Genomic DNA, 16,025 nt, shown 5'->3' with positions numbered 1-16,025 from the left:
CTGACTGCTGCCCCTTCTCGCCTTGTTAAAGGTGATCTGTTCCTGTCAAGTGCTGGTCTCATGCTTTCTCCCAACCTCGCCTTCTCTGACTCCCTTACCTTACAGAGTCCATTTTAACTGGCCTGAGCCAGTATAGGTGGGTCTTTGTTGAAATCAGTGGAATGGATGAGAGTACCTTTTCATCTGGTATTTGCCTTGTAACTCTGCAGTACCTAAATCAGACCTTATTCTTTGAAGTAATATTATGAAACTTATCAGACAAAGCCAGACTTCTTCATTTGGGGGTAGATTTGGAAGAGAACACTTGATCTCTCAGAACTCCCCTCCTCAGGAGGGTTACAGAAAACCAAAATAAGACCTACCAGAATTGGGGTGGGCAGGCTGTCGTTATCACATACATCCTCAAGAGGAGCTCCAAAGAGCTGTTTTGGCTTTGTGGGTGGTAGAGGTGGGTGTTGGTTGTCCTCGCGAGTCCTGGAGCTACACCAAAAGGCCCAGGTTTTGACAGAACTCTTGCTAACTGTCTTCTTGTCTGAATCGAATATAGGAGAGAGATTTTCACTAGTAGTAGTTTAGCTTATTTAGCCTGATTTCCACCCCTTAGAGTCAGCAGCATGTTCATTGCAGTGGCTCAAAGAGAGAAACTGAACCATTTGTTATATAGAATTCCCCACATTCTGAAACAGACTAATTGCCTCCTTGTAGTGTTAACATGTTCTTCTTCCCCATATTCTGCAAACCAGTAGTTAAACCTAGAGGCGGGATCAGACTCAGGGTTGATTCTCCCTGTGACAGTGTTCCCCAGACAGTGCTGTCTATTCCCTTTGCCCTGTGTCATGAGGCACTTAACCTGTAGCTATACAGGTTTCCTAATGTTCAGTATTATCAGTGGATTCTGGTATCAGATCTCATTTTAAAAGCCAAACATATTTAACGTTCAAATCAAGCAGCATTTGGTTATCATTTACTTTTGTAGTAAGTTTCCTCCCTCTGTTCAATTTCCTGTTTGGCTTTCTGAGTACCCAGTCATGCCCAATTTTCTATCATGAAAAGAATCGCCTTTCATGAGACATCCTGCCTGACCCTGCGTTTCAGTCAGCCTCTGGACCTCTTCTCTGGGAGGCCACACCCCTCAGTCAGCTCCAAGGATGACTTCCTGCCCTCACGGTCCTTGGGAAGTAGTCATTAAACGCAGACTATGTGGTAAGATTACAGGTGGCCATTTTTCTGTAACACCTTCCTGAGCTAACCCAAAGATGAATTTTAACTACCAACAGCCCCTGTCAAAGGAATGCAATGAAGGGCTTTTCCAAGAAAGAGTGATCAGCAATGAAAAATTGAGTTCAAAGTTTCTCGTGCCCAGCTATAAATGTTTTCCTGATATTTGCTCAATAAACCTGCTTAATATTTCCTTAAATAACCTGCTTAAATAGCCAGCTACAGAAGTCAATAGAGGAGCCAAGTTGTAGAAAAATAAACAGAAGAATGTAACCACATGTTTTAAAATGCCCATCCACTTGGCTTTTCTGAGACATAGTGAGTGCATCACCATGTCCATTCAAGTGGGTGAGCCACTTGTGGTGCCGGGTGAGAGAACCAGAAGGCTCCCATTCTGCCTCCTAATGGGATAAGTTACCTGAAGCTCTTTGAGCTTCAGTTTGCTCCAACTTAACATAAATGATGCTACTTACACCTCGCTGGACTACATAACATAATGTACTACTCCGTGCAAGACATGTCACATAGCAGCCTTAATAAAGGTAATTTCCCTCCTTCAAAGGGCCTAAGGCAGCCTAGACATCAGTCAGCTCCCCCACAAGCAGACCCCACCTCCATTCTCCATTTGATTTTGCAGCCTCCAGAAGGTGTGCATTCCTGAAGGAATGTCATCACTTTGCCTTAGGCTCTTCCTGCCTTGACATCATACCGCCATCATTTTAAAAGGAGATGATGAAGAAAGCAAATGCATTCCTAAATTCAGGAAGAGATTCTCCTAATTTATATGTACAAATGTTAAAAGGATACATGTTTATATGGGTTGAGTTGCTTTATGCATCCTGGTTTCCCTGCTCTTAACCTGATTATATTATTTCTAAAACCACCCAAAGGTATTCATGGATTCCAAATGTATTCATTCATTATTCAGCTTTAATAAGAATGCTCAGGAAGAACGCTCCATCAGTTGCTACAAAGCTATACGTCCAGCTACCCTATGAGCATAGATGGAAAGCAAAATAGACATTAAGCCCTATACTTTTATTTTCAGGCCTAGATGGCCCTTTCGTAATCCTCATTGGTTGGTGTTAGAGTTCTTGTTGGCTCTGTGACCAATAAACGTACATACTGTAGCCACGAAAAGTATGGTGCTCAGTTGTTCAGTCGTGTCCAACTCTTGCAACGCTGTGGACTGTCGTCTATCAGGCTCCTGTCTACGGGATTTCCCGGATAATAATACTGGAGTGGGTTGCCAGGGACTGGTAAACAGGTTAACTTTATAACCTCATCTTTTTTAAACAATCCTAACAAGATTTAGGTTAGTGTTTCCTCATGGTCAAATTAGGGTTTGAATGTTAAAAAGTGAAATGTTGAAACTTTGTGGGTATAGAATAACAATTATGAGAATAAAAATACTTTAAGTAGAAATTCTCTTCTGGCCCCAATACTTCTTAAGTTAGTGAGACATTTTATTCAGAGGAAGAAATATAAATGGGACAATATTGGAATGGTAGCAGGGTAGCAGGGATAATGAGAGGAAAGATTTAAACAAAAAAAACAAACACATAAATATTTAGTCCAGTTCCATTCACAGCCTGGCTCTGAAGCAGAATGGAAAGTGAGCTTGCTGTGGAGATAGACTCGAGAGTTCAAGTCTCAGGGGTGGTCCTACGATTGCAGAGGAATAGGACGGGGAGACCACTTTGTCCCTCACAAATTCATCCGAAGAACATTTGAACGCTGAGCAAATTCCACGAAACAACTTCTGAATGCTGGCAGAGGACATCAGGCACCCAGAAAGGCAGCCCATTGTTTTTGAGAGGAGGTAGGACAAAATATAAAAGATAAAAAGGGAGACAAAAGAGGCAGGGACAGAGATCCGTCCTGGGAAGGGAGTCTTAAAAGAGCAGAAGTTTCCAAACACCAGGAAACACTCTCATAGCGGGTCTGTGGGGAGTTTTGGAATCTCAGAGGACAACATAACCGGGAGGAAAAGTAAATATATAAATAAATAAAACCCACAGATTATGTGCCTAACGGCAACTCCCAGCAGAAAAGTAGCCCAGACGCTGGCATCCACCACCAGCAAGTGGGGGCTGAACCGGGAGGCATGGGCTGCATTGCTTAGAGTAAGGACCGGGCCTGAATGCCCCGAGGGCAATCTGAGGGAGCTAATGTGAGATAGCAACCCGGACTGTGGGAGAGCCAGAGAGAGAGAAAGAGAACTGTCCCGAGAAAAGCCCTAACCTAAGACATTGCCAGACATCACCACATACACATGGACATCACCAGATGGTCAACACCGAAATCAGATTGATTATATTCTTTGCAGCCAAAGATGGAGAAGCTCTATACAGTCAGCAAAAACAAGACCAGGAGCTGACTGTGGCTCAGATCATGAACTCCTTATTGCCAAATGCAGACTTCAACAGAAGAAAGCGGGGAAGACCACTAGACCATTCAGGTATGACCTAAATCAAATCCATGATGACTATAGAGTGGAAGTGAGAAATAGATTTAAGGGACTAAATCTGATAGACAGAGAGCCTGATGAACTATGAACGGAAGTTCGTGACATTGTACAGGAGACAGGGATCAAGAGCATCCCCATGGAAAAGAAATGCAAAAAGGCAAAATGGTTGTCTGAGGAGGCCTGACAAATAGCTGTGAAAAGAAGAGAAGAGAAAAGGAAAGATATTCCCATTTGAATGCAGAGTTCCAAAGAATAGCCAGGAGAGAGAAGAAAGCCTTCCTCAGCGATCAATGCAAAGAAATAGAGGAAAACCACAGAATGGGAAAGACTAGAGATCTCTTCAAGAAAATTAGAGATACCAGGGGAACATTACATGCAAAGATGGGTTCAAGAAAGGACAGAAATGGTATGGACCTAACAGAAGCAGAAGATATTAAGAAGAGGTGGCAAGAATACACAGAAGAACTGCACAAAGAAGACCTTCATGACCCAGATAATCACAATGGTGTGATCACTCACGTAGAGCCAGACATCCTGGAATGTGAAGTCAAGTGGGCCTTAGAAAGCATCACTTCGAACCGAGCTAGTGGATGTGATGGAATTCCAGTTGAGCTATTTCAAATCCTGAAAGATGATGCTGTGAAAGTGCTGCACTCAATATGTCAACAAATTTGGAAAACTCAGCAGGGGCCACAGGACTGGAAAAGGTCAGTTTTCACTCCAATCCCTAAGAAAGGCAATCCCAAAGAAGGCTCAAACTACCGCACAATTGCACTCATCTCACATGCTAGTAAAGTAATGCTCAAAATTCTCCAAGCCAGGCTTCAGCAATATGTGAGCTGAGAACTTCCAGATATCCAAGCTGGTTTTGAAAAGGCAGAGGAACCAGAGATCAAATTGCCAGTATCCACTGGATCATCGAAAAAGCAAGAGAGTTCCAGAAAAACATCTATTTCTGCTTTATTGACTATGCCAAAGCCTTCGAGCGTGTGGATCACGCTCGAATAAACTGTGGAAAATTCTGAAGGAGATGGGAATACCAGACCACCTGACCTGCCCCTTGAGAAACCTGTATGCAGGTCAGGAAGCAACAGTTAGAAATAGACACGGAACAACTGACTGGTTCCAAATAGGAAAAGGAGTACGTCAAGGCTGTACATTGTCACCCTGCTTATTTAACTTATATGCAGAGTACATCATGAGAAACGCTGGGCTGGAAGAAGCACAAGCTGGAATCAAGATTGCCAGGAGAAATATCAATAACCTCAGATATGCAGATGACACCACCCTTATGGCAGAGGGTGAAGAGGAACTAAAAAGCCGCTTGATGAAAGTGAAAGAGGAGAGTGAAAAAGTTGGCTTAAAGCTCAACATTCAGAAAACTAAGATCATGGCATCTGGTCCCATCACCTCATGGGAAATAGATGCGGAGACAGTGGAAACAGTGTCATACTTTATTTTTTGGGGCTCCAAAATCACTTCGGGTGGTGACTGCAGCCATGAAATTAAAAGACGCTTACTCCTTGGAAGGAAAGTTATGACCAACCTAGATAGCACATTAAAAAGCAGAGACATTACCTTGCCAACAAAGGTCCGTCTGGTCAAGGCTATGGTTTTCCAGTGGTCATGTATGGATGTGAGAGTTGTACTGTGAAGAAAGCTGAGTGCTGAAAAATTGATGCTTTTCGACTGTGGTGTTGGAGAAGACTCTTGAGAGTCCCTTGGACTGCAAGGAGATCCAACCAGTCGATACTAAAGGAGATCAGTCCTGGGTGTTCATTGGAAGGACTGATGCTGAAGCCGAAACTCCAATACTTTGGCCACCTGATGCAAAGAACTAACTCATTGGAAAAATCCCTGATGCTGGGAAAGATTGAAGGCAGGAGGAGAAGGGGACCAGAGAGGGTGAGATGGTTGGATGGCATCACTGATTCGATGGACATGAGTTTAAGTAAGCTCCGGGAGTTGGTGATGGACAGGGAGGCCTGGCACGCTGCAGCCCTTGACCCCAAGGAGTTGGGGTCAGTGCAGTCCTTGGGATCATCAAGAGTCGGACTCGACTGAGCAACTGAACTGAACTGAACCATGATGTCTTCTAAAGCTGTATTAGTAGCTTCTTGAAATCAGAACAGTCTTATCCTTTCTTTGATCTCACAAGTGGGAAACTTCCCATGTCTTGGAGCGGATGGAAATTACTGCCCTTAGAATGTGCTTTGGACTCCAAGATCTCCCATTGACCCTGGCAGCCTTGCTGTCTTTTGCATCAAAGCCAGTTACATTATTCACGTACCTGCAACCTTCTCACTGTTATCAGTGATGTCAGTGCTATCACTGTTATCACAACTCACTGACTTCGGTCCAAAGAGAGACGTGATATCTTCTCCAAATATCTTGAGACAGTTTTCAATGAGAAATTGTATGAAAGAAATCTGTAACACAGAGGGGCAAAAAATGGGGTATTACTGTACATATGGCCTAATAGTAAATCACATTTCATACATGAATCTTGGCTCTCACAAAAAATGCAAAAGAAGTCAGAAAAATTCACTTGATTTAAAAAATATATATATATTATATATGCATCAGCTTTTTCTAAGAAATAACTAATCCTTTCAAGAGTACTTTGGACACAAATTTTAAAATTCTTTTCGTCGGTGAACTAAAGTTATAATATGTGGCCTAGTCTGATAGCTAAAATTTTGTAATGATTGCTACATGCTTAACACTAGGATGATTTTTAAGTAGCCTACATAGGATGTTTGGGACAAAAATCTATATTTTCTTATTAAGTTTTATTTATTTTTATTGAACTTTTTTCTAGTTTTCTTGAGATAGAATTTATATATAGCATCTCATTAAACTTGATAAAGCATCAAATGCAACACAAATTTTGAAATTCACTTCAGTGAAGAACTATCTGAAACTTGGGTAGCAGAGGTTTCCGTGTAGGGTGGCAGGGTTTGTGACGGAAGAAAGCATCTGGAGAGACAACATGTCTGTCTGTCTAACTGCATTGCCTTGCCTCACACTTGCTGTCCAGGGGAGCTTGGAAAAGAGCTGTGATCTTCTTAGGCATGTTGTGGCTCTGTCAGGATGTTCTGAAATATTTTACTAGCCTCCTCATCCTCTAGCAGAGACACAATAGAAGCCAAGTATTTTCCTGAATGAGCCAGAACTGGCAGAGTGAGGCCGGTATGTGTGGAACCTTGGGTGCTCATATTGCCCAGGCCGCCTAAGATGTGCCGAGACTGACCAGATGTATTGGGTGTTGTCATCATTGTGTAATGATGAAATCATAGTTTGGAGGTTTGTACACCCCTCAGTGATTAGGCTGAGAGTTGAATCTTGGTTCTCAGACTCCAAAGCCAGGGTCTTCTCTATCATACCATCCTACTCTTATCTCTCTATTGTTTAATCTCTTGGATGGCAAAGGAGAAGTGACTCGACTGTTCTCAGTTGCAACACACCTTCCCATGCCCAACCAGAGCAGGCCTCTGCAGTCCAAGGCAGTGTAATTAAAAAGTGCACTTTAAACATCTGGTTCACCAGAGTTAATACCACAGACTTCAGGTTCAAAATGGGGACTCTGCCCTGCAAGGCATAAAAATGAGAGCTCTCATTACCTTCTTGGTGAAGTTTTCGAATGCTGTGCTGCCAGAATTAAGCAGACCAAGAATGCTTGTGGTCATACACACTGATAAAATATAAGCTGTCATCTGATTGGATGAGGAATGTTGCTCAATGTTGTGTAACACTCCAAAAAGGTATCGCAGAAAAACTACATTGGCTCTTGGCAGCTGGTCTAGAAGCCTAATGACAGAAAAAGGCACTTATCAATAAAGCGAGTCATTTTGCTCAGTAAGTGGAAATACAGAGAACAAAATACTTCTTTTTATACCATGTCCACAGTCCATTCTCACAGTTCCAGGCATGAATGCACACAAAAAGGTTTCACCGAGTTTAATTCCTGAGCCAGGTAAGAACTGCTCTGGTTAGTTATGTGTTTGTATTTAAGATCATACCGCTGGCAGATTGGTTCTTTATCATCTCTTTTTAGACCAATGGATTTCATCTCCAACGATTTCGTGTATTCAGAAGGTGTAAAATGGTCAAGCATTCCATATTAATAAGATTAGCAGAAAAACACCAATTACAATGTCACCAATAAGGCGTGCATCTCTTTTCAAACTGGCTTCCATGGGTATGATCAAGTGAAACCTTTTGATACTGGTCATTATTTTAGTGGACACAGCTGTAACCATAAGCTGATATTTTCCTAAGAGTATGTTGGTTGTATTTTCTCAGAGTTGAGAAAATTGCATCATTACCTCTGGGTCGCAGTTATTTTCTCCTCCTCATTCCCTTGATCAATAACATCAAGCCATTTATCATAGAGAGTGGCTGAAAATATGCTTCCTGGAATATTTTGAAGAAAATCCTTAGATAGATCAAAAAATATATATTAGTCTTATGATAAATTCAATGGAGAAGTTGCAAAGAAAATATTTAGTTGACAAATTCAGTTCAGTCCGTGGTTCCTTCATAGCCACGCAGACTGATTCACACAGAGCTTGGCTGTGATTCTCCACAGCCTTGCACATCCAGAAGTACTGGTTGGATTTTCCCCAACTAAAATTAGCCGCATAAAAGTAGAGTTTGGGCTGTAGTGAGAATGAAGCTAAAGCTCCTTCTATCACCTGGAACTTACTCTTTGTGTTCATGTTAGCACATTCGTACAAACTGGCAAGGTCTGGTGATAACTCATCCTAAATCCTATTAGTTTCTTGAAAAGAAAGGCACATACCCATTTTGTTTGTTTACTTAAGACACAGTGCTTGCTCTGAATTCAAGAAAGAGAAGTTCTGAAATAAAACAAACAAAAGTACACCCCTACATGCTCTTATACACATATTAAGAGAAGACTTGAGGTATATGTGCTCTTTGGGGAAAAGCTAGTCTCATAATAGCTTCAATCTTTTTTTTTTTTTTAAACCATATAAAAGTTCAGTCCTACAGACTTTTAAGCAGCAGGTGTTAGAAATAAATCAAAAGCCCCAAAGGGTAAACAACATGTTACCCTTACAACTCTTTGAATGGAATATATCCTCCCCAAAGAGGAAACTGAGAATTTAGATACATTGCAACTTCACACCTGTGGGATAGAAAATGCAAATGTAAGCTTCCTAAGTGGAGGCCTGGAAAGTTCATCACTAATGAACAAGTCTTAGTATCATAGAATGGGGCCTATTAAAATAGTTGAAGTTGTAAACTGTTGTGCAAGACTGAGGGGAAATGATTGTATTGCCTTGCCAGTTTCAAAGGCACAACTTGCTTCCACTGGTCTTAATATAGAGCCTGACTTCTCTTAATAGTATCTTGTTCAGGCAGTGTTTCTGGGCAACTGTCGTGATTATAATCCAGTCCATGTTCACTTGTTTCAGTACTTATTGAGCTGCTGTTTGTGCCAGGCACTCTTTTGAGTACTGAGGACAGAGTACAAAGATAATGTACAAAGTCGCAGTCCTCTCATACTTTTTCTTGTAATTGGTATACAGTACCCAATCATGGTCATTAGGTTTTCACTATGCTTTTTATGGAGTGCCCACAGTACATTTGGAAGGAGGAAGCACTCCATTTCCGTTCAGTCGTTCAGTCGTGTCCTACTCTTTGGGACCCCATGGACTGCAGCACACCAGGCTTTCCTGTCCATCACCAACACCTGGGTCTTGCTCAAATTCATGTCCATTGAGTTGTTGATGCCATTCAACCACCTCAGCTGGCTTTGGCTTCTGGGAGTCTGGGAGTATGCAGCAGGCCTTTGCCTTGTGTACCAAACTACATGCACTTGGAGAGTGTGTCTCTTCTCTCTCCTGGACCCTGTGCTGTAGAATCGATTGGTGAGACTGAGTATGGTTAAGCCAGGACATGACTCATGCAGAATATGCTGTGGGTATTTGCTATTGGATCTCTGTTTATAGACAGTTTAGTGGAAAACTCAAGGTGGTTCTGTCTATGTATTCATTTCTGATTTAGACCAACTCTGTGGTGGCTTTGACATATGGTATTATCAAGGCTGAGGTTGCAAAGTTTGATTCCCCACCAAGATCAATCAACTTTAGGAAAAGAACACTTTGGGATTGTGTAAGACCTGTACCCATAAGTAGCCACCCTCTTACTAGTCTGTGCTTAGAGCATGGAAATAGGCAAGAGCCTAGTAAATCTTGCTCAGAACTCAAATCAGTCCCCAGGGTGCACCTTACAGAGGGTAGCACTCTACTTGCTGTTTGCACACCTAGTGTGTGTTATTATGGTGCACGTGCAGTAGGGGTCAGCTCTAAGTGGTATCTGCACTGTTGCTGTTATCATACAATCGAACATTAATAGGGCACAAGGAAAGACCATATATTTAGTTTCTAATGTAATTTTAATAACCTGTCTGTAGTTATTACTACATCAATATATCTTTGTTCATAGCTGCTAACAGGTATCAAGATGAATTGATTAAATTTTTTTCCTGTTCTATTATTGCCCTGGTAGAAATTTAACTATACACTTGTGATTTAGCTGCCCTGGTAGAAATTTAACTATACATTTGTGATTTAGCTGTATCATTTCAAACTCAGTCTATTTTTTGTATGAATCTATTGAATTTTCAAAATTCCAAACTGATTTTGACTGTTGCACTCACTTTAAAAATAAGATTTATAAGATGAGGCATGTAATAAAAACTGGTTACCATGTATCTGTAACCTTGGGTGGTGGGTTAAACATACAAATATTAACAAACGGTGTGGAAGATGGTAAGAGAGATCAAAGGAGGAACAAATGGTGGAGTCATCCCTACTCTAATTTTAAAGTAAAAGGCATTGAGAGACAGGGGAAGGAAGGATGGTGAAATGATCAGAGGATTTGGTGGCCTCACTAAGCGTTTTTTGATTCCCTGTAAGACAAATGGGCTTCCCAGGTGGTGCTAGTGATAAAGAACCTGCCTTCCAATGCAGGAGATGCAAGGGGTGCAGGTTCGATCCCTGAATCAGGAAGATCTCCTGGAGAAGGGCATGGCAGCCCACTCTAGTATTCTTGCCTGGAGAATCCCATGGACCAAGGGGCCTGGTGGGCTACAGTCCATGGGATCACAGAGAGTCGGACGCGACTAGGCAACTAACACACACACACACACACACACACACACACACACACACACACACACACACACACGAGTTTACCACAGTAAGTAACCATCTGTCTTGCATCCATGCTGAGTTGCTTCAGCCGTGTCTGACTCTGTGCCACCCCATGGACTATATAGCCTGCCGGACTCCTCCGTCCATGGGATTCTCCAGACAAAAATACTGGAGTCGGTATGCCAGTCCCTTTTCCAGGGATTCTTCCAACCCAGGAATCGAACCCAGGTTTCCCAAATTGCAGGCGGATTCTTTACTGTCTGAGCCCCTTGGGAAGTTACTTCTGTTAACTATTTCCAGAAGCTTAATGTAAATTTTATTTTGGAAATGCTGCCTTCGTTAAAAGATGATGAGGAAGTCATCAAAAGCAGGAAGCTTGTTTTGGTAAACACTCTATGTGTAAGTGTGTATTTTGAAATTTATTATTATTCTTTTGCATGGAGTGTTCAGGAGTCAAGATGTGCAATGAAAAAGGAAAATATCTAATATGTGGGGCTTATCATCTTTGGGGTACCTTCCTTCAATTTTGGCTTTGTGAAGTTTTTCACTTTTTCAAATCCTTCCTCTCTTACGCCTCTTATGTTTCTTGGGCGGTCATAATGAAGGACCAGTCATACAGCTTCAGATTTCCTCTGTATGTGGATAAGGCTCAAACTTTCCTTACCTTTAAGGTGGATGCTACCACAAGAATGGATTCATCATCCAAGTTCACTTTGTCCCCAGAGTTTAGTTTCTCCTTTAGGGCCCTGCGTGATTGTATATTGCCTGATTTTCTGAAGATGCCTTCTGTAAACGGCCCGTTTTGATTGATGTAGGAAAGCATATCCTATAGGGAAGGAAAGAAAAGAAAAGTATGGGACGTTTCATATCTACAAGCCCAGAGCACAAGCTTGCTCCTCTTTCGACAGAGCTGTGGTGTATGAGGGTACAGTGCTAGAACTGGACCGAAGTCAATTTGAAATTTTTTCTTCAGTGTCTCTAAATATATTTTCTACCCAACAATCGATTTGGCATTCATACCCTGAAACATTTTAAACACTTGTGTAATCAGACTTTCCGTTTTAGTGAATTTACCGTGTTAAACGTCTCTGCTTTGAGGCCTTTGTAGATTCACCCTCTCCTCCTTCACCGCTCCTTTCTCATTATTCCCTGTTATAGATGCTCTTCCCTAAGTGTGGAAATCGTTTTGCCATATTCATGCTCCATTTGTGTATTCCCCTTTCAGGGACTGTCCACCCCATTCATTCCTATTTCCTATATTCCTTCCCCTCAAAATCAGGCTCAATATGCCTCTCCTCCTTCTCCCATCACATTTCTTTCTCATCAGCCTTTCTAGTTCCTTTTTCTGTATTTTAATATCCTCTGCTGTCTGCAGAGTAGAGAGATAACAGATATTGGAGCCAGGTTTTTCAAGGAATGTGGAATCTGTTCTGCTACTTATCCACTGTGAGACTTTAGGCATAGCACATACTTGGGTGAGGCTCTTTTGTTTTTCATTTATGAAGTGGGGGTGATGATAATCATAGCTGCCCCCTAAATTTTCTGTGAAAGACACAGGTCTGGGGTAGTGCTAGCACATAACTTGGATGACAAATTTCTTCATATCTACCATAAAATTCCCTGCATCTAGTGTAGTGCTTGGAGAGATAGTGGACAGTGAACAAGTGTTAATGCTTACAGTTCAATACACTAATTTGATAAAGCACAGTCCAAACTCTGTGGCTTTCTTTTGACACATTCTGTCAGGCTCAAATGATTCATTTTTTGCCAGAAGATGAGTACTTTATGCTTAAACACTAGAGTTACAAATCAAATCCGTGTGAGACATTTTGAGTCATAAGGCGGAGTAGACTCAGCTGAAGGAGACTTGAGACGAGTGTCGACTTCAAGGGAGGAGACCAGGAGACCATATGAGGATGAAGTGGACCCTCAGAGATTCTTACACACAGAGTCTGAAGGAAAGTTACACAGCTCAAAATAGCCTGGAGTTAAAACTCCCCTCCAGGTCCTCCCCACCATTCTATGCAAAATAAAGAACTCTGTCACCCGAAGAAAAACATGGACATTAGGTTGATTACGCCCAGCTCCCAGCTGGTCCCAGCCTCTGGCCGGTCTCCGAAATTCCTTGCCCCAGCTGTGTGAGAGAGAACTGCTCTGAACAACCTTGGCGAACAGGCCCCCTTAGGACAGTCGCTTTCCACATACAGGCCTGTAGATGCTCACTCTTTTCTTGGGGTGGTGCAGCAGCTCACTCCTCTGACTGCTGCCCCTTCTCGCCTTGTTAAAGGTGATCTGTTCCTGTCAAGTGCTGGTCTCATGCTTTCTCCCAACCTCGCCTTCTCTGACTCCCTTACCTTACAGAGTCCATTTTAACTGGCCTGAGCCAGTATAGGTGGGTCTTTGTTGAAATCAGTGGAATGGATGAGAGTACCTTTTCATCTGGTATTTGCCTTGTAACTCTGCAGTACCTAAATCAGACCTTATTCTTTGAAGTAATATTATGAAACTTATCAGACAAAGCCAGACTTCTTCATTTGGGGGTAGATTTGGAAGAGAACACTTGATCTCTCAGAACTCCCCTCCTCAGGAGGGTTACAGAAAACCAAAATAAGACCTACCAGAATTGGGGTGGGCAGGCTGTCGTTATCACATACATCCTCAAGAGGAGCTCCAAAGAGCTGTTTTGGCTTTGTGGGTGGTAGAGGTGGGTGTTGGTTGTCCTCGCGAGTCCTGGAGCTACACCAAAAGGCCCAGGTTTTGACAGAACTCTTGCTAACTGTCTTCTTGTCTGAATCGAATATAGGAGAGAGATTTTCACTAGTAGTAGTTTAGCTTATTTAGCCTGATTTCCACCCCTTAGAGTCAGCAGCATGTTCATTGCAGTGGCTCAAAGAGAGAAACTGAACCATTTGTTATATAGAATTCCCCACATTCTGAAACAGACTAATTGCCTCCTTGTAGTGTTAACATGTTCTTCTTCCCCATATTCTGCAAACCAGTAGTTAAACCTAGAGGCGGGATCAGACTCAGGGTTGATTCTCCCTGTGACAGTGTTCCCCAGACAGTGCTGTCTATTCCCTTTGCCCTGTGTCATGAGGCACTTAACCTGTAGCTATACAGGTTTCCTAATGTTCAGTATTATCAGTGGATTCTGGTATCAGATCTCATTTTAAAAGCCAAACATATTTAACGTTCAAATCAAGCAGCATTTGGTTATCATTTACTTTTGTAGTAAGTTTCCTCCCTCTGTTCAATTTCCTGTTTGGCTTTCTGAGTACCCAGTCATGCCCAATTTTCTATCATGAAAAGAATCGCCTTTCATGAGACATCCTGCCTGACCCTGCGTTTCAGTCAGCCTCTGGACCTCTTCTCTGGGAGGCCACACCCCTCAGTCAGCTCCAAGGATGACTTCCTGCCCGCACGGTCCTTGGGAAGTAGTCATTAAACGCAGACTATGTGGTAAGATTACAGGTGGCCATTTTTCTGTAACACCTTCCTGAGCTAACCCAAAGATGAATTTTAACTACCAACAGCCCCTGTCAAAGGAATGCAATGAAGGGCTTTTCCAAGAAAGAGTGATCAGCAATGAAAAATTGAGTTCAAAGTTTCTCGTGCCCAGCTATAAATGTTTTCCTGATATTTGCTCAATAAACCTGCTTAATATTTCCTTAAATAACCTGCTTAAATAGCCAGCTACAGAAGTCAATAGAGGAGCCAAGTTGTAGAAAAATAAACAGAAGAATGTAACCACATGTTTTAAAATGCCCATCCACTTGGCTTTTCTGAGACATAGTGAGTGCATCACCATGTCCATTCAAGTGGGTGAGCCACTTGTGGTGCCGGGTGAGAGAACCAGAAGGCTCCCATTCTGCCTCCTAATGGGATAAGTTACCTGAAGCTCTTTGAGCTTCAGTTTGCTCCAACTTAACATAAATGATGCTACTTACACCTCGCTGGACTACATAACATAATGTACTACTCCGTGCAAGACATGTCACATAGCAGCCTTAATAAAGGTAATTTCCCTCCTTCAAAGGGCCTAAGGCAGCCTAGACATCAGTCAGCTCCCCCACAAGCAGACCCCACCCCCATTCTCCATTTGATTTTGCAGCCTCCAGAAGGTGTGCATTCCTGAAGGAATGTCATCACTTTGCCTTAGGCTCTTCCTGCCTTGACATCATACCGCCATCATTTTAAAAGGAGATGATGAAGAAAGCAAATGCATTCCTAAATTCAGGAAGAGATTCTCCTAATTAATATGTACAAATGTTAAAAGGATACATGTTTATATGGGTTGAGTTGCTTTATGCATCCTGGTTTCCCTGCTCTTAACCTGATTATATTATTTCTAAAACCACCCAAAGGTATTCATGGATTCCAAATGTATTCATTCATTGTTCAGCTTTAATAAGAATGCTCAGGAAGAACGCTCCATCAGTTGCTACAAAGCTATACGTCCAGCTACCCTATGAGCATAGATGGAAAGCAAAATAGACATTAAGCCCTATACTTTTATTTTCAGGCCTAGATGGCCCTTTCGTAATCCTCATTGGTTGGTGTTAGAGTTCTTGTTGGCTCTGTGACCAATAAACGTACATACTGTAGCCACGAAAAGTATGGTGCTCAGTTGTTCAGTCGTGTCCAACTCTTGCAACGTTGTGGACTGTCGTCTATCAGGCTCCTGTCTACGGGATTTCCCGGATAATAATACTGGAGTGGGTTGCCAGGGACTGTTAAACAGGTTAGCTTTATAACTTCATCTTTCTTAAACAATCCTGACAAGATTTAGGTTAGTGTTTCCTCATGGTCAAATTAGGGTTTGAATGTTAAAAAGTGAAATGTTGAAACTTTGTGGGTATAGAATAACAATTATGAGAATAAAAATACTTTAAGTAGAAATTCTCTTCTGGCCCCAATACTTCTTAAATTAGTGAGACATTTCATTCAGAGGAAGAAATATCAATGGGACAATATTGGAATGGTAGCAGGGTAGCAGGGATAATGAGAGGAAAGATTTAAACAAAAAAAACAAACACATAAATATTTAGTCCAGTTCCATTCACAGCCTGGCTCTGAAGCAGAATGGAAAGTGAGCTTGCTGTGGAGATAGACTCGAGAGTTCAAGTCTCAGGGGTGGTCCTACGATTGCAGAG

The 16,025-nt window shown here is 42.1% G+C and overlaps 1 protein-coding gene across 1 annotated transcript; it reads right to left on the bottom strand.

Annotated features, from left to right (window-relative positions):
* Positions 1-38: 38 nt before the first annotated feature.
* On the bottom strand, positions 39-11,705 carry LOC122673599 (rho GTPase-activating protein 20-like). The gene is made up of 5 exons (XM_043871519.1): positions 11,537-11,705; positions 8,017-8,126; positions 7,312-7,498; positions 5,979-6,117; positions 39-532 (listed from the first exon to the last, which is right to left on the bottom strand). The coding sequence occupies exons 1-5, from the start codon at positions 11,693-11,695 to the stop codon at positions 255-257; spliced, it is 873 nt and encodes a 290-aa protein (XP_043727454.1). The 5' UTR covers positions 11,696-11,705; the 3' UTR covers positions 39-254.
* Between the last annotated feature and the right edge of the window lie 4,320 nt (positions 11,706-16,025).

The sequence above is a fragment of the Cervus elaphus genome, chromosome 17, assembly GCF_910594005.1.
Source record: "Cervus elaphus chromosome 17, mCerEla1.1, whole genome shotgun sequence".
Classification (NCBI taxonomy): domain Eukaryota; kingdom Metazoa; phylum Chordata; class Mammalia; order Artiodactyla; family Cervidae; genus Cervus; species Cervus elaphus.
This window is presented reverse-complemented; position numbering and strand designations above follow the sequence as displayed.

Coding starts and splice junctions, on each gene's coding strand:
- LOC122673599 (XM_043871519.1), bottom strand. CDS start 11,695: ATGCTTTCCTACATCAATCAAAACGGGCCGTTTACAGAAGGCATCTTC. Junction 7,499..8,016: donor AAAATAACTGCGACCCAGAG/GTAATGATGCAA, acceptor TTCTGTCATTAG/GCTTCTAGACCAGCTGCCAA. Junction 6,118..7,311: donor TCGAAAACTTCACCAAGAAG/GTAATGAGAGCT, acceptor TCTGTGTTACAG/ATTTCTTTCATACAATTTCT.